Source organism: Psammomys obesus, unplaced genomic scaffold (genome assembly GCF_907164565.1).
Source record: "Psammomys obesus unplaced genomic scaffold, mPsaObe1.curated_primary_1811, whole genome shotgun sequence".
Taxonomy (NCBI): domain Eukaryota; kingdom Metazoa; phylum Chordata; class Mammalia; order Rodentia; family Muridae; genus Psammomys; species Psammomys obesus.
The window spans coordinates 43,838,595-43,856,005 of record NW_026585644.1 but is presented as its reverse complement, the minus strand read 5'-3'; the positions used below and the strand labels follow the sequence as shown (position 1 = coordinate 43,856,005).

At 44.7% G+C, this 17,411-nt stretch overlaps 1 protein-coding gene across 1 annotated transcript in view; it reads right to left on the bottom strand.

Annotated features, from left to right (window-relative positions):
• The window catches only part of Arhgef33 (Rho guanine nucleotide exchange factor 33), a 45,181-nt gene extending 28,021 nt beyond the window's left edge, over positions 1–17,160 (bottom strand). Inside the window, exons 1-7 of the mRNA XM_055622794.1 lie at positions 17,136–17,160; positions 15,084–15,133; positions 8,613–8,777; positions 8,184–8,305; positions 6,229–6,389; positions 4,400–4,459; positions 1,921–2,145 (exon numbers count right to left, since the gene is read on the bottom strand). Coding sequence (XP_055478769.1) covers positions 1,921–2,145; positions 4,400–4,459; positions 6,229–6,389; positions 8,184–8,305; positions 8,613–8,777; positions 15,084–15,133; positions 17,136–17,160 — 808 coding nt within the window. The remainder of the gene's footprint in view (positions 1–1,920; positions 2,146–4,399; positions 4,460–6,228; positions 6,390–8,183; positions 8,306–8,612; positions 8,778–15,083; positions 15,134–17,135) is intronic.
• Positions 17,161–17,411: the final 251 nt, after the last annotated feature.

The following is a 17,411-nucleotide window of genomic DNA, read 5'->3' as shown; positions in this document are numbered from 1 at the left end:
TATATATATATATATATATATATATATATATATATATATAAATGATAGAGGTTTTGTTACATTGAGAAAAAAATATGTCAGGACTGGTTGTGAGCTGCTGTGTGGTGCTAGAATCAAATTCTGAAAGAGCAGACAAGCACTCTTAGCCACCGAGCTATCTCTCTAGCCCCGGATTATGGAATTTTTAAAAATATGATAAAGACATTCAGTGTGGTTAATATAAACAAAGGAACTACTAAATGAATTACATGCAACAATATAAATGAATCTCAAAAGCACATGGTGAAGAAAGAGAACAGGAACAAAAGGATACAGAAAGTATTATCCCATTTGTATGAAGTTCAAGAACAGATGAAACTATACAGTACTTACAGAGGTCATTTACATAGATGTTGACTAAAATAAAGCATGAGAGAAATTCCTAGCATAACAGAAATACCCTATAGGTTGATCTTGATGGTGATATTTGTACGGAAAAAGTCAAGCTGAGAGAGAGTCGGTTCTCCTTAAGGGGGTGGCCGGCAGAGGGTCGACCTTGCTTCAGTGGTTAGCTTCACACACTGGAGCTTATGTGCAACACAAGTTGGATATTTTATAAAAACAAAACAAAATGAGGACACAAAGTTTTCAGGGGCTAAAGAGAGAGAGGGGTGGATCTGGGAGGAGTTAGGGGAAGGAAAGGGGGTAAATACACTCAAAATGCAGTGTATAAAGTAACAAGGAATTAATAAGACCTTTCTCTAAAGTCATAAGCTGAGGCCCACAAGGCTGCTCAGTGGTTAAAGCACTGCCACACAGCCCCCACCCTCACGCAAGAGCATCCATTCCTGTAGATACACACCTGCACATTCACACTACACATACATGTTAAAGCATTTTTTAAGTATAAATGTAGCTCTGTGAAGTTTACTCTATGCAAATTAACCTTCAACAAAGTATTACTTATAAAATATGAAGCAAGTTGTGGTTTGAATGAAATGGTCCACAGGCTCATGTATTTGAACACATGATCCCCAATTGGTGAAACTATTTGAGAAGGCCTGGGGTGTGGCCTTGTTGGAGAAGGTGTGTTTCTGAAGATGAGATTTGATGTTTCAAAGGATTTGTGTGATTCCCGGTGCTCTCTCTCTCTCTTCCTCATGGTTGTGGGTCAAAATGAGAACTCTCAGCTATGCCTTTGATCCACTACCATGACCTCTATGCCCCTGAAACCAGAGATAAATTAAATGATTTCTTTTATACATTGCCTTGGTTATGTTGTTCTATCATAGCAGCAAAAAGGAAATTAAAACACAAGTACCAAGAGAAACTGTGGAAAATATCTCAAAGTAGTTGCTGATGTTTCTTGTTGATAGTAATTTTAGAAAGCTTTTGTCTCTATTTAATTTTCCTGTATTTGCTTTAAAATAATATTTTAAAAATTACCTCCTCCCCTCCCAAGTGTAGAAAATACTATTGTCAGGTTTTATTTACCATATGAAGGAAAGGAGGGTAAGGAAAAAAAAAAGAAAGGAAGGAAGGAAGAAAGGAAGGAAGGAAGGAAGGAAGACAAGAGTCTGTTACAATGTTTCATATGTTGGTGGCAGACTGTTAACAAATGATTGGCATATGGCAAATTTTATATCATTGACTAAATAGATATTCCCCGAGAACCTTTGCTTTGTCTTTTGCCTACGTTTGTTTCTGAAGCACTACAATACAGAATATCGTAAATATCCAGCATCAACGTGGTGGTCCCACCAGGCTATATGACCTCTGTTGAGTCCCTTCGCCTCTGTATGCTACAGAGACTTGAACCTGAGAAGATACAAGGCCATGTCATGTGTCTCCTCCATCTACACTGCCCAGACTCTGGTTCTTCCAAACTCTTTTACAACTTGTTTTATCATATTTCTATCCACATACCCCCTCAGAACTTACCAGCTAAAGAGGTTTCACATAAAACATTTTCCAAGGAGCTGTGTCTACCCTGGCCAGCTTCCTTGAGTTTATCTGGGTGATCTTTTGTGACATATTCCTCGCCCCATTCTTTCCCATCCTTAGGCTGTCTCCACAGCCCAGATGTGTGGTGGCCCTTGGACTGGATCTCAGCTGAGAGAGAAGGCTTAAGGCTTTCATCTGGTTCTGGAGTTGTTGGGTTTACTCCTGAAAAACGAAACAATGTCTGTTTGAAAGAACTTTCTCTAAAAAACAAAACAAAACCAACAACAACAAAAAACTTTTGTTCTTCTCTCACATCCCAATTCCTCTCCCTCCAGTACTCCCAGTCCCTACCCCTTCCTTTCCTCTTCCCCAGATTATTCATCCTCTATTTCCCTGCAGAAGAAGAAGAAGAAAGAGGAGGAAGAGGAGGAGGAGGAGGAGGAGAAGGAGGAGGAGTAGGAGGAGGAGGAGGGGGAGGAGGAGGAGGGGGAGGAGGAGGAGGAGGAGGAGGGGGAGGCCTCCCAGGAATATCCACTGACGTGGCCTAACATTAAGACTAGGCACAAAGCCTCGTATCAAGGCTGGCCAAGTAACCCAGTAGGAGGAAAATGGTCCCAAGAACAGCAAAAAAGTCAGAGACACCCCTCACTTTCACTGTTAGGAATCCCACAACACCAAGCTACAGAACCATAACACATAGGCAGAGGACGTAGCACAGACCCATACAGGCTCCTGGTTGTCTCTTCAGTCTCTGTGAGCCCCTATGAGCCCTGCTTAGTTGATTCTGTGGGCTGTGTTCTCGTGGTGTCCTCGACAACCTCTGAACTTTCTTTTTTGAAGAAGAAAATAGCGTCTGTTACTAACTCTTGACTAAGGTGCTGCTAGATGGGTGCCTCATCCCTAGATTAAATATATCAACGAAGGGTTAAAAGTTTCCCAAGCTGTAAGCAATCACCTCTTTCTTCCTCTGGTCTATGTGTCCTCTGATATGTTTTTGTACATGGACTTCACAAAGTAAGTAAGTGTCTTACAAAAACAGCATGGTAGTACACACTTGTAATTCAGCATTTGGGAGGTGGAAACAGGAGGATCCTCAGGAGTTCAGTGCTATCTTATCTTCCTAGAAAGTTCAAGGCCAGCCAGGCTACATGAGACAGTGATTCAATCAATAGACTAGATTAGAAAATTTCTACTATAGTATGATTGAAAGCCACACATTTGACCCCCTGTATCTGCTTGCTTTCAGGTAAGCAGAGTAGGACCCTGCAGCACCATTAGGAGGAAGCTCAGAAAGGAGAGGGAAGGGTACCAGAGACATCTTGGTAATGGTGGGGTCTTCATTATTTAGTTCCTTTATCCTATGGATGTTAAGTTAGAAGAAAAGGAAAGAGGAAAAAATAGAGGGAAGATCAAATAATGCATAAACTCTGGTGAATTATCAATTAAGTAAATTTTGGATTAAACACAAAGTATGTGATGCAAGTAAAATTTGTGTCACCGAGTATTTCCCTGTGAGACTTCGTCAAGCATTAGCTTCTTAGTAAGTGGAATAAGCAAGAACCAAGAAGACTGATTTATCCTTGAAATGTACCGGCGCTCCTCTCTGCGTGATTTAAATGAGTCACTACTCCAGCACGCGCGTCGGATGGAAGTGAAAACAATGCTTATTCTTGTCTGGTATTATGATCTGGATAGGAAGTGTCCTCACAAAGAGTCAGTCATTGAAGGCGTGGTCCTTGATGCAAGCAGCGGTCAGAGTGGGGCTTTAGGGAAGTGACTAGATAACTATCTCACTGCCAGATCAATCTAACAATGGGTTCTTTTTAAAAAAAAAAAAAAAAAAAGTATTTGGAGGTGATAAAAACCATGAACGGTAGGGCATATTTGGAAGAAACTGGTCACTGGGGTGAGGTCCTTGTAATATGTACCTTGTCCTCAATTCCTTCCTATTATTTGCTCGGCTTCCTGCATGCCAGTGAGTAAGCAGCATCTTATGCCACAGGCATCCCATCATGCTGTTCTGCTCATCTCTGCTCATCGTCATTGCTGCATAACTGCAGCAAAGAAGCAAGCTGTCCTTGAATTGAAACCTTTAACACCAGAGCTAAAATAAACTTCTCTTTCTTTAAGTGGCTTTTCTCAGGTATTTGTCAGAGTCAAGAAGCTGATTAACAAGTCTGAAATCCTCTCCTGCTTGGCTCAGGACTGGCCAAGTACAGTAGGGAAGGTTAATTGGCTGTTAATTGGCTCAGCAGGTACAGTGTTTTGTCTTTCAAGACCAACAACCTGAGTTCAATTCCCAGAAACCATGAAGGTGGAATGAGAAAACCGACTCCACACAGCTGTCCTCTGACCTCCACACATGTGCAGTAGCATGTGCGCACACACACACACACACACACACACACACACACACACACACACACACTATACATGCACATCATGATAGAAACTTAAACCAAGAAGAACCACTTACCAGGACCCATCACTCCCTTCACATTGCCATCTCCTACATGAACAGATCTTGACTCCTGGGCTGCAGAGAAAAGAAAGCTTTATTCAGCATCCATTCTACCACCATGACCCAAGACCAGGACAGACTCACAGATTTTATAATCTCACGGGCGGTAGGAGAGACAGAGTGGGGGGGGGGGGTGCAGCGTGTTGCCATACTGTTATTGTGTACTGTGTCAAGATTATGCTTGTATCATTCGAATGCTGGTTCCTCTGCCTTCATAGCTGGTTGCAGTCTGGACGTGGCACTGTAATGCTTATTCTAAGCATCTCCTGTCTCAAATTTGTGTAAACATTGCTCCCTATTTATTCTGTGATTTGTCAGTAAAACCGATCAGCCAATAACTGAGCAGTACAGAGACAGGGCTGGACTTCCATTTCAAGCAAGGGAAAGAGCTAAGGGGATTTGGCCATGAGGGGAGGTCCAGGAGAGAGGACAAGAAAACAACTGGAACAGAGAAAGCCATAAAACGCAAGTATCTGGGGAATTTTGACTAGGAGGCAGCTAGATTAGCTTAGAGGATAAATTAAGATTGGTATCGCTCAGTTGCTGTGTATATAAAATACTGAACAAAAACTAACACCTTTGTCTCACTTATTTGAGGCTAGCTGGGTTATATGAATTTGCCAACTTTAAAAAGCCAGTTTGTTAAAGGTGCCGGCGGTGACACTACTTCAGACGACTATTGTAAGGGTCCAATAGGTTTGGTCCAGGATAGAAAAGGGCTGGCACACCTACATACACATCAACAAAACATTCATACACATGAAATGAATGAACCTGGAAAAAGGAGCGTTATCTCATTTCTTAAAACAACATTTCAAATTTTTCAGTTGTAAGGACCTGAGTTCAATTCCCAGCACCCACATTGGGCATTTTACAACTGCCTGTAACTCCAGACTCGGGGGATCCGACATCTCTGCTGCCCTTACATACATGTGCCCACACAGACACATAGAGATAATTTAACATAATTAAAAATAAATCTTGAAAAAGAAAGAAAGAAAAGAAGAAGGGTTAGCCATTTGTGGTAAACAGCACCCAAGATGGCTCCCAGTTTGCCTCACGCCTAGGCATCCGAAGCCCATGATTCTTCCTGTGAGTGATTATCTTCTGAGGAGTAGAGTATGGCAGGAAGGATGAGCTGCTTCTCCAACGAGTCAGTTACAAAAGCTACAGCTTTTGTCTGGAGCGTTCTGTTAGACCACATACCCTGAGGGAAGCCAGAGGCCATGTGGGAGAGGCCCGCGTCACAGGGACCACCATGCCATGTCCTCTGAGCGCAGCCTTCACATGACATAACAGCTGTGGCCAACACCTCAGTGGCAACCTACATCATGAGAGACCTGAAGTGACATGCCCAGGTCAGCTGTACACAGACTTCCGGCCTACCTTTGGAGGGCTGTCTGTATAAGACTAAAACTCTGGCAATTTCTACACTCATTTTTCTGTACAAAAGTACTTCATTGGACACTCTTGAGAATATAATGATGTAGCAAATTTTGTCTTGTTCCCTTCATTTTTTTCCTGATTTGAACACAGGTCCAGAATCACAGTCCTTAGAAGAAGCCAACTTAGTATTTTCCACAAAGAGAAAACGTTTAAAGCTGGGCAGTCTCTTGGGACCCCTGAGGTCATCTGGTGCCTTCTATGGTCTAGATACCAGGAAAGTGCTGGGCAACATGGCAGTAGTTTGCTTTTGTCTGATGAGTCCATTCCCACTTTTACTCAAGCCCCGGGCATCAGGGAGAAAGACCAGCGGTTGCTTCCCCATGATTTCTGAGCTGTACCTTTTTCATAGGTCTGAGAAGGCAAAATGTTGGTGAAGTCTTCACTGGGGAGACCAGACTCGGGGACATTAATGGAGCGGAAGGGGCTTCCTTGTGCAGGTGCTGAGGCGGGCGCAGATGCAGGCCCAGCCTGTGCGCCATGCTCTTCCTTTTGAGCTTTCCTGGCAAAGGAGACAACAGAAAGGATTTAGGTTCTTAACCTGATAGATTAGGGGGAGGATCAGTTCAGGATAATACCAGAGAATGAGCTTTCAGGTTGAACTGTGTACTTTTTCCTTTAAAAAAAAATAAATGTGCTGCCAAGGCGCACACAGGTTGAACCATATAAATTGCTGGGTTTTTTTTTTAATAAATTATAAACAGTTGAAGCCAAATAGTTCATATGGTTCAGCTTAATTTACCAACTTCAAGTATCTATAAATCACTTCTAATTGTAATGTTTTCATTCTTATTTTTCTATTACTGGCTTCCTGAGCACCAGGATCTTTGATTTTGCTTTGCTTTTCATTTTTGACATGGAGTCTCACTGTGTAGCCCTGGCTCACCCGGGGCTTGCTGTATAGACCCTGCTGTGTAGACCCTCCTGCGTGTGTTGTCTGCTAGGATTAAAGGTCTCCATGTCCGCTCTACTCGGGGCCTTTAAAGTTTGCAGTGTTGATTTACATTCCCCTAACAACTCACCCCCAAAGGACCAGGAAACAGAAGCATTGCAGCTGAAAAACATAACCATAACCAGCTTCCCAGGCTCAAACACCTATGATTCCCATAACATTCACCAATGAAGACTACAGCTGTTTAGTGGTGAGAATTGACTTGTTTCTACCTGGTTGAGGCACTGTTTAATTTTTTTTTTTCAACCATCCAAGTAAAATAACAGCAGCAAACTATAGAAAGTTTCAAAAGAAAGGAAAATCACTGGTGTCTCACACTCCGAAACAACAATCACTTTCCATTAGTTTGCATGTTATTACATCGAAAATCAAGCCATCTACACATTTCATGTAATTTTAATTTCACGTCCTATTGTGTTAAATATATTTTTCCATGAAGTAGCTACCATCCATTTTTATACTAGCCATTTTCCCCATTTGTGTGTGTGTGGGGGTGTTTGTATGTTAGCATGCACATGGGCACATACATGCAGATATGTGTGCATGCATGTGGAGGCCTGGACTTGAATTTATGAATGATCCTCCATTGAAGATCCATTATGAATGATCTTCCACCCTGTGTCATTGAGGCAGGGTCTTTCAACAAAACCCAAAGCTCGCTCACATGACTAGCTCACTAGCTAGCTTACACCCCCATGTGACATTTATGTGGGCTCTAGAGATCCAAGCTCTGCTGCCCAAAGGGTCTTATGAATTCCTGACAAGTGGGTTTTGTTTGTTTGTATTTTTTTGTTTGTTTGTGTGTGTGTGCATATGTTTGTGTGTGTGTGTGTGTGTGTGTGTGTGTGTGTGTGTGTGTATACATGCTCATTGGCCTATAAATGCCAGAAAAGGGTGTTACATCCCCTGGAGTTGGGGCTACAGGCATTGTGAACCTCCTAATGTGGTGCTGGGATCTGAACTCTGGTCCTTTGCAAGAGCAGCTGAGGCTCTTGACCACTGAGCCATCTCTGCAGCCCCCGTATTAACCAGCACAAATCTCTTCCAGCACTGCTGGCCAATGCTGTACAGGAGCCCACTCCTAATGTGCTAAGTGCTGGATGTTTTTCTAAGGGCTTCTGTGCAAGAGCCATTGCTTACGGGTTTGCCCTGGCAAATATTTTTTTTTTTTTAAGGTTTTCCAAGACAGGGTCTCTCTGTGCAGCACTGGCTGTCTGGACTAATTTTGTAGACCAGGCTGGCCTCGAACTCACAGTGATCTGCCTGCCTCTGCCTCCCGGAGTGCTGGGCTCAAAGGTGTGCGCCACCACTGCTGGTCTGGGCAAACGTTTTTAAGATACTCACTTGGCTTTAACCTTTCGAGATTCTCTTCGCTTCTCCTGTTGAAGCTGCTCGATTTTCTGCTGCATTTCTTCTTGTTTGGAAGTAATGGCCTGAATCATGGACATTGCGTTACTCAGCTCTTCCTACGAAGTAATAATTGCTACATTTTAAACTGGAACACGGGGTAAGAGAACATAACAGTCAGTCTCCCAAAAGCCTTGCCCTGGTGCATACTCTTGAGTGAACTGGGGAATGAGAGGTGAAGCGAGCTTCCCTTGGGGCCTCTTTCAACACAGAGCTCAGAAACTGAAAACCATGTGATAGCTATCGATCCACGGTGACTAATAGACGGCCCAGAGGGAAAGGCTGTTAAAAGAAAAGGCAAATTTCCTGCTTCTGGTACTAGAACTGGCCTACTCTTTCCAGCAGGGGTTCAAAGGAGGCTCCCACCTTGAAGTAGTTTAAGGAATTCTTCATCTCGGTGACTTTCTCTTCCATGGAACACCTGCAGCTCTTGACCTTCTCCTCCAGGGCATACTCTCCATGCTGGATCCGCGTCAGTTCCTGCATCGCTTCCGTGAAGCCAGTCTTCAGTTCCGAGGCCAGGGCCTGCAGCTAAATAATTTGGGAAGAGTGAATTTGGCTTGCTGTAAATTACCCTAAGTGGCGCCCATGGCCCCTTGACCTCTTCCTTTCTTTGAGAAAACAAGCTCTTGAAAACTCTCCTGGGCTTTGTTTACCCAAGTCTGGAATCTTTTAGGTGATCCTGCCCCCATTCACCCAGGGAAAAGGTCATCTCTGCCATGTGCACTGAAGCTTGACAAGTGACAACAAAACAGACTGTTGGTCCTCAGGTACTCACGCATGCCGCCAGGACTAGAGAGCCCTTGATGCAAACCAGGCAGTGATGGCCCACACCGCTAACCCCAGCTCAGGAGGCAGAGGCAGGCAGATCTCCCGAGTTCAAGACCAGCCTGGTCTACAGAGCAAGATCCAGGACAGCCAGGGCTACTCAGAGAAGTCAAGAAAAAAAAAAAAAAAAAAAAAAAAGGCTTGCTTGGAAACTAGGGCATGTATGTGAAAAGACAACTGTACTCTAGCACCTGAATTCTTCGAGAGAAATCCTGAACCAAGTCTCTCTGGTTACCATCGGAATATAAAGAAATTCAGTACTTTTTTCCTTAAGAAGTGAAAAAAATAAATAAATAAAAGGGGGCTGAAGAGATGGCTTGGTGGTTAAGAGAGCACTTGATACTCTTCCAGAGGACTCGGGTCTGTTTCCAGCACCCAGTCAGGTGGCTCACAACCATCTGTAACGCCAGCTCCCGGGGAACCAACACCTTCTGACCTTCAAGGGCAGTCACACATCTGTGTACATACAATCGCACAGAAACACGTACACACAAACACTAAAAATAATAAAAATAAATCTTTCATAAATAAAAATAATAAACATTAGTAAGAATTTCTTTGAAAAGGAAGTTTTTTTTTAATTTCTTGAGTTTTGACAGAAAAAGAGGCAATGGCATTTTTAACAATGGGCTTTGATCCATGTGTTGGTGTTGATATGAGTGGTCTTCAGCTGTCAGGCCAGGGCACAGGGGACAGCACAAATTCGAGCTTTCTCTCACAAGGATGAAGACCCTGGGCAAACTGGGGTAGAGTAATTATCATGATGACAACCATTTCACAGGGCTGTCTTTTTATTTTTATTCTTATTTTATTTTATTTTTAATTACACTTTATTTACTTTGTATCCCCCTCTAGTTCCCTCCCACCTCCCCTCCCTTTTTTATTTTAATTTTATTTTATTTTTAATTACACTTTATTTATCACAGGGCTGTCTTGAGAATGAAATAAATAACTGTAAAGTAAGGAGCCTCCCCCAAACACACGTTAGGTACAGAGGCGCTCCAAAGTGTTAGTTCATTTCTTCTTTAAGTGGTAAATCAGAAAGTTAAACCCCAACAGTAATGTGGAGAAAACGGAGCGCTTCTGAGGGTTTGTTTTGTTTATTGAGCAAATATAAGAGACACATTAACAGAAACTAAATTAAAATAATAGTAAGCTAACACTGTTGTCTTGATTTTTTATGGTCTGACTGGGCATAGGTTCACATCTCTCTTCAAAACAGAAATTATTCAGAAGGCTTATTCTATCATTTAAAATATCACGTCTGGAGAGGTGGCTCAGTAGTTGAGAGCCTTGGCTGCTCTTACAGAGCAGAGATTGGCTGCCAGCCCCACGGCAGGCCGCTCATAACCGCTTGTAACTCCAGCTCCAGGCGTTCTGAAGCCCTCCTCTGGCCTGCTCGGGCACTGTGCTCGTGCACACAAATCCACACAGAGAATATACCTCTATATATAATTTAAAAATAAGAATCTTTTTACTATCTACCAATTAAGGAGCTAAATGGGAAGTCCGGGTGACATGACAATGCACACGTGCGTCCCCACACGTGCGAACTTGTACAAGTTTCCTAAACCACTCTGTCCAAACGATTCCAGCCTGCTCTGGCTTCACGCCTCTTAGATACGGAGGTTTGGGGTTTGTTTTTGCAAATGGTTTCCTCTAGGACTGGGGGCACGGAGGAGTGGGAGGAGCCAAAGCCACTGTTCTGGGAGAGCAAGCAGAGCCTAGGAAGGTGCTGGCGCTCAGAGGGGGCACACCACCATCGATCCGCCTTCCGTCACAGTCCTTTTCCTTGGTTATTATTACATGTGCACGCACACACGGTTGTGGGGAGCGCACGCGTGGAAGTCGGACACAGCTGCGTTTGGTTCTCTCCTTTCACCTTCACCTGGGTGTGAGACGTTAAACTCGGGTCCTCGGGCTTGGGCAGCCAGTTCCTTTACCCAGGGAACCATCTCACCAGCCCCTCATTCCAAGCGTTTCCAATCGTGATGTCAGAGCAAAAACTGTTCCGCTCTTCAAACTGGAAAGAGTCAGTCTGGCATTGATCACTCGCCCCGAGATGGTCCTGCTCCTGCCTTGGGGGGGGGGTGGGGAGCACAAAGGGAAGCGCTGGCCAAGGGTTGTCGCGTCTGCCCCACGTGGACACGTGGGTTCCCCAGAGGCCGAACGACAACAGCGGAGACAGCAGAAAACCGTCAATAGGGAAGAACTCTGCCTCCCGAGTGCTGGGATTAAAGTCGTGTGCCACCATGCCCAGCTTTAGCTTTCTTTTTTAAGACTGTGTGTGTGCGCATGCGTGTGCACACGTGGCACACGTCGGAGGACAGCCTCGGACGCCAGTCCTTACTTTCCGTTTTGTTTAAGGCAGTCTTTCCTGTTGCTCAGCAGACCTGAGCGGCCTGAGCGCTCGCTTGCTCCTCTCGGCTCCCGTAGGAGCAGAGCACTGTCATTACAGGGGTGTGCTGTTCCCGGCTTTGACCTGGGTTCCGGGCATCTAAATGCAGGTTGTCTGGCTCTTGCGCCAGGTGCGTTACCCACTGAGCCATCTCCTCGGCCCCTGCGCCCTAGAGTTCTTCCCCATCGACGGCCACCCCGTCGTGCACCTTGGTAAACACCCCGTGATCTTATTCAAATTCCTTAACAACTCTCTGGCATGAATAAGTTCAGAAATCACCAAATCCTGCACGTAACCATTGTAAACACAACGGGGAGGTTCTCTGAGAAGCCCACACCCACACTTTGGGGTTGGCCGCACTTTCTTCCTAAGCACCTCTCTCTTAACCCTCGTGTTTAAAATCGTAGTCTCTTTCGGTGAACTGAAACTCGGCCCCCTTCACACTGACCTCTCCTGAGCTTCTTTTCCGTGGTGCGGCCAAGAATGCAGTGTTGCCTGAAGAGCGCTCTGAAGACTTGGCAGGTGTCTGAGGGAGATGGTGAGAGCTGTCCCTGTCCCTCCGCCACTGGCATTTCCATTACAAGGAAAAACAGACAACTTTGAAACGTGAGAATGAACCTAACTCTCCTTACTTCAATATGCCATTAACATCCACGTTTCCTCTGTGCTATAGTATATGATGTTTGCAGGGCTAAAATCACATTACAGGGGTGTTGTCTGGCCGTTTATTTGTTTGTTTTTCTGCCCCTCATCTTTGGTTTCTCCGAGGTTCTTTTTCATTTGGGTTGGGGTTTCAATTTTGACACAGAGCCTCAGTCCTGTTGCCTGCTCTTCTTCCTAGATTTTCTGTTTTGTTGAGACAGGTCCAGGCTGGCCTTGAACTTCAGATCCTCCTGCCTTTGCCTTCCCCAGCCTTCTGAGTGCTGGCATTTAAAAGTCTGTGCAGCTACCCAGCACATCCAGCTTGATTTCTTGAGCAAAAGAGATCTTTCTTTTTCCCAACACTATCTCCCACACACTGACTACGTCAGACCTCTTAGCTTATAGCAATATGCACATCTTCCAGATCCCAGTCATTTGTTCAACTCCTGTTTATTGACTAAGCGTTATGTGCCCGGCCCTGTGGTTTATGCTGGGAGTGCCAAGAGCAAAGCACTAAGTCCTTGCCTTATGCTTTACGTTCTAGATTAGGAGACCACAAAAAAAGATTTATTTGACATGGGGTTTCAGTATGCGATCCTGGCTAGCCTGTAACTCACTCTGCTCACCAAGCTGGCCTCGAACTTACAGAGATCTTCCTGCCTCTGTCTGGCCTTGTGCCACCATGTCCTGTCCTGAAAATTTTTAAAAAGTCAAGTTAATATAAAGTCTGCAAGGGATGGATCCTACCCCCCCTCAATGGAGACAGTTTCACATTTTCTTTCAGTTCTATTGCCTCTTCTAATGCAGATTGTGTTTTCTTAGTTACCTATCCTCCCTGCCTTCCTTCCTCTTCCTTGCATCCTCCTCCTTTTGGTTAAAAGTTGCTTAGAATTAACAAACTTAGGAACGTTCTTTTAAAACAAAGGGTCATCAAGGCACAGCAGAGGCAGTAGAAACCAGCTCCCAGCACTCCAGTGTGAAGGGATGTGCTTGAATGTGTGACACTGAGATAATGAGGCCATCCCCTCCACAGCTAAATTTAGCCAACATCCAGGGAGTGACCCACATATCTGTAACAGATTTCACATCATCCCTGACTTTCAAGAGGCATGCACACTCATTGAAAGGGCCACAGGCAGGTCAGAGGAGAACAGATGGTCCTAGACCAGTGAGGCATCACACCAGCATGGAGGAGACCGACTCCTGCCCCCAGGCTCTGTGTAAGCTGACCACCCTGTCTGAAGTAATCTTTCATAATAGTCCACTGTCCCTGAATGGCTTGTCCCTGGGCACTTTGTTCAAATCTTTTAGTTAACAGTAATCCATCTCTTCCTGCTGGGTTATAGCAATGCCTTCTCTGTAGCCTTTTCAAAAGCCTGCCTCATATAAGCTACTCATCACTGTATTTTCAAGGTTGTGAACATTAAAACAAAAAACAATGAGGAAGCCTGTTTCGTCTGCTAATTTCCCGTTAGGCTAAGCAGCAGGCGTTGCACATAATAACCATTCACCAAATATGAACTAAGTTGAAACGAGGCTGTTCTACTCCTTGTCATTTGCTGATCTAAGAGCAACAGCGTTAACACTGCTTTACACTCCTGTTGCTGGCTTGCTCCAGTTGAGCCCAGAGCGAGGAACTCTTGCTGGATGCTTCTGGAAACTAGCTGTTAGGTTGACTTTACCAGCATTTAAACTCAGCTAATCTAAACAGTATCTCCCCTGAGCTATCTGCTCCCTTGTAGTCCTGTCTTCCCACTTGAAACAGCTCAAAAACTCAACTTAAGGAACCCATGGCATTGCTCAGTAAGTGAAGTTACTTGCTTCTCAAACCTAAAAACCTGAGTTCCATCCCAGAAACCAAATTAGTAAAAGGAGAGAAGTGACTGCCACACAGCTGCCCACCCCACCCCCACGTGCAGACATACAGTAATTAGTAAATAAATAAATGTAAAAAGCAATTAGGAGCCTTTTCCCCCCAGGCTCTGCTGCGTTCTGTCAGCTCTTCCTTGTGTATTCCAGATAACAGGATTAAGTCTAGAGAAAAGTTCAAAGCTTAAACTGCCTTTACAAGACAAGGTATGGCAGAGTAAACATCCATGATTGCTAAGGACAGAACTTTAATTCAATTTCTGGTTGGAAGATAGAAGCCAAATAAAATCTATTTGCACAGCTGAGGGAGACTGCTAGAACTCTTGTGGCAAAAATACTTTGCAAAGCTTTGGTTGTTTTTGCAAACAACTTAACTATTGCCATTGTTTAAAATGAACTTTTTTTTTTCTCCTATCACCAGACTTGAGTATTTATAATGCCAACAAACCCTTTTAACTCTCAGTTCTCCCTGAAAAAAAAAAAATTATTAAGAAGGGCATATTTTAAGCCAGGTGGTAGTGGCACAGGCCTTTAATCCCAACACTGGGGAGGCAAAGGCAAGAGAATCTCTGAGTTCTGGGCCTGCCTGCGCTAACGAGTGAGTTCCAGGACAGCCAGGGTTACACTGAGACACCCTGTCTCCAACAAACAAAGAAAAAAAATGTTAAATGTTTTCACACAAAGTCTCGCTACATAAACTAGGCTAGGCTTGAACCTGTGAAGCTCCTGTGTTAGGGTGCCAGTGTTAGGGATTATGGTGTGCACCAACCACCACAGCGGGCTGAGAAAAGGCAGCTCTTCCTGTGTCCCCTCTGATGGCAGTGCTGTTGCCTGGTGTGCTCACAGTGGCAGTGGCACAGGCGAGGAACAGAGCCACGTCGGGGAATAGGTGCAAGACTTTGTAAACAAAATAACTTCCCCTCTGCCAACTAGTTCTCGCAAAGGTACAACAGGAGTGGCCTCTGCCCTATCTTCCCTTGGCCTTGTGAGAACAAATGTCAGGAACTCTGTGGAAGCACCCAAGTGTTGAAAATCACTGCACATAAAGGATGTCACCACTCTTCGCATGACAGCATTCCCAACGACACGTCGCTCTTTACCTGGTAGATCTGTGTGGAAGGGTGATTCGCCGGCATGTGTTCGTTCTCTCCTGCAGGGAGAAAGAGCTTTGTTTAACCCAGACAACTTGCTCTGCCCGCCCTACGCTCACTGTTCATATCTAACTGTGCCTGAATGACAGGTACCAGAGGATTCGGAACAAGCTTAGGGAAGAACTATACCTACCTGACAAAAGCACCACAGTAGAAAACCCTTTCTTACCACAAAAGGGAAGTTTCTCTACCAAAGTCAGTACTGTGGTCATTGACTGGCTACAAGGGGGTAGGTACCCTGAGGGTGTCTCCCTCAAAGTCTTAGGGCTGACTAAAGTTTACCTGAACACACATCTGCTCTTTGCCATTGCCAGGATTAGGATTGGGATAAACTGTTAACTCTTCACCTAGGAGGCAACGCTCTGGGCACACTTTCGAGGGACTGTCTAGATTAGGGTTGGCCTCTGAGAATGTCCTTGAGGGATTGTCTTGGTTGATTCTCTCGGCAAGACTCTGGTTAACTTGGGGCAGGACGGTTTCTGAGCAGGGTGGGAAACCTGGACTGTCTAGGATGGCAGGAGATAAGGGGCTAAAGATGGCTCGGTGATCAAGCGCTCTGGCTGCTTTTGCAGAGAACCGGGGCTTGGTTCCGAGTGCCCACATGATGGCTCACAGCCATCTGTAACTCAGGTTCTGAGGGATGTGACAACCACCTCTGACCTCTGCAGGCACCAAGCATACATGTAGTGCACATACATATATGCAGGCAAAACACTCATTCACATTAAAAAAAAAAAAAAATGTTTGTTTTTTAAGAAAATGGAGAGGACAAGCACAAATGTGTTCTCTGAGCTTATGTGTGGCTGTAACATGACATGTTCTCTCAGGCATGTACTGCTGTGGCTTTCCTGCCATGATGGACAGCCATCTGGAATTATGAGCAAGTAAGACCCATCTCCCTCAAGTTGCTCTGGTCAGAGTATGTTACCATAGCAACAGGAAAAATAAATCCAGCCAGATGGGAATTACATACTGCTCCCAGAGAGAGGCAGAAAATGTTCCTACTTCTCCTTCCTCTCTCTGGTCATTGCCAACCTTCTGTATTCTGCCCTCATCTCATGGCCACAGTCAGCTGAGGGACTCTTGATGACAGGAGGAATTGCCAATGGAAAGCTTCTGGAGGAATATAGGCAGAAAGAAAGCAGCGTTGCCACCACTAGAGTCTGACGGAGCAGGCTGTAAAAATCACTGACAACTTAGGGAGAAGACCAGGTTAGCTGAGGAAGTGTCTTTCAGAACCACACTGGCTGGCCATGAAGATAAGGCCACTGATGAAAGGCATTTGCTCAACCATTTTGCTGCCACTCCCATGGCAGGTCACATTGCACAAAGCAAGTAGCTCTCATGAAACTCCTGACTGCATCATTTGGCTACATGGGTGCGTACTTTGTTCTCCTCAGACATACTGGTATTTATGTTAAGTTCATAACTAACAGGAATTTGTGCCTAGAACTTGTACTTGGTGGAGGCTGTCCCTATAAAATCCCAGTGGTTGGAAGGTTCCAAAACTCTTCATACAAGCTCGGGTAAGGACAATTTAGCTCATTTTACAACTATGTCCAAACAAACAGCAAGAACCAAGACTGAGAAACACAGACCAGGCCCTTGGGCCTAAATCTGACACTTTGTAGTTGTCACCTGACTGCTCGATGCTATTTTCTCCATCGGAAAAGATCACAGAGTGTCTTTGGAAAAGTTGCTTCTGTCTATCAAACACTGACAGGAAAAGCCACTTGTTCTAGGGGAGCCTAGAAGGTGCTGGGTGTCACTAGAGGAATGTACCTTATCCAGGGTGTCCCGAGACAGTCCTGAAGCCATCAGTGAGAAACAGAAAAGAACTCAAGCCAGGTTATATCCATGGCATTCTCTGTATCCCAGCAAGTCTGTGTTTTTCAGGGTCCCAGGGAGATGATGGGAAAACAGTGTTGGCAAACTGTGGTAAGACAGATTGACTCCTGAATTTCCTGACTCCCAAGGTCCAAAGCAAGATGGAAAGCTGACCTTGCTTTGTTTTGGTTTTTTCCATGGTGCCTGCTGCTTCTCTCCTCCAGCTCACTCTTCAGCACTGCGTCGTCATCGTCCCGGATCAGGCCACCTCCCCTTCCCTGCACCTGCCGAGTAAAGCATACAGGATTGCCGGCAGTATTGGTGATGATACTAGACTAGTTTTATGGGTTAGCTTTTAAACACCAAACACCAGGCGCAGCTTAAGGCTAAACAGTTTCAAAAGAATACGTTTCTAAATCACGTAAACCTTTAACTTAAAACTTAAAGCAG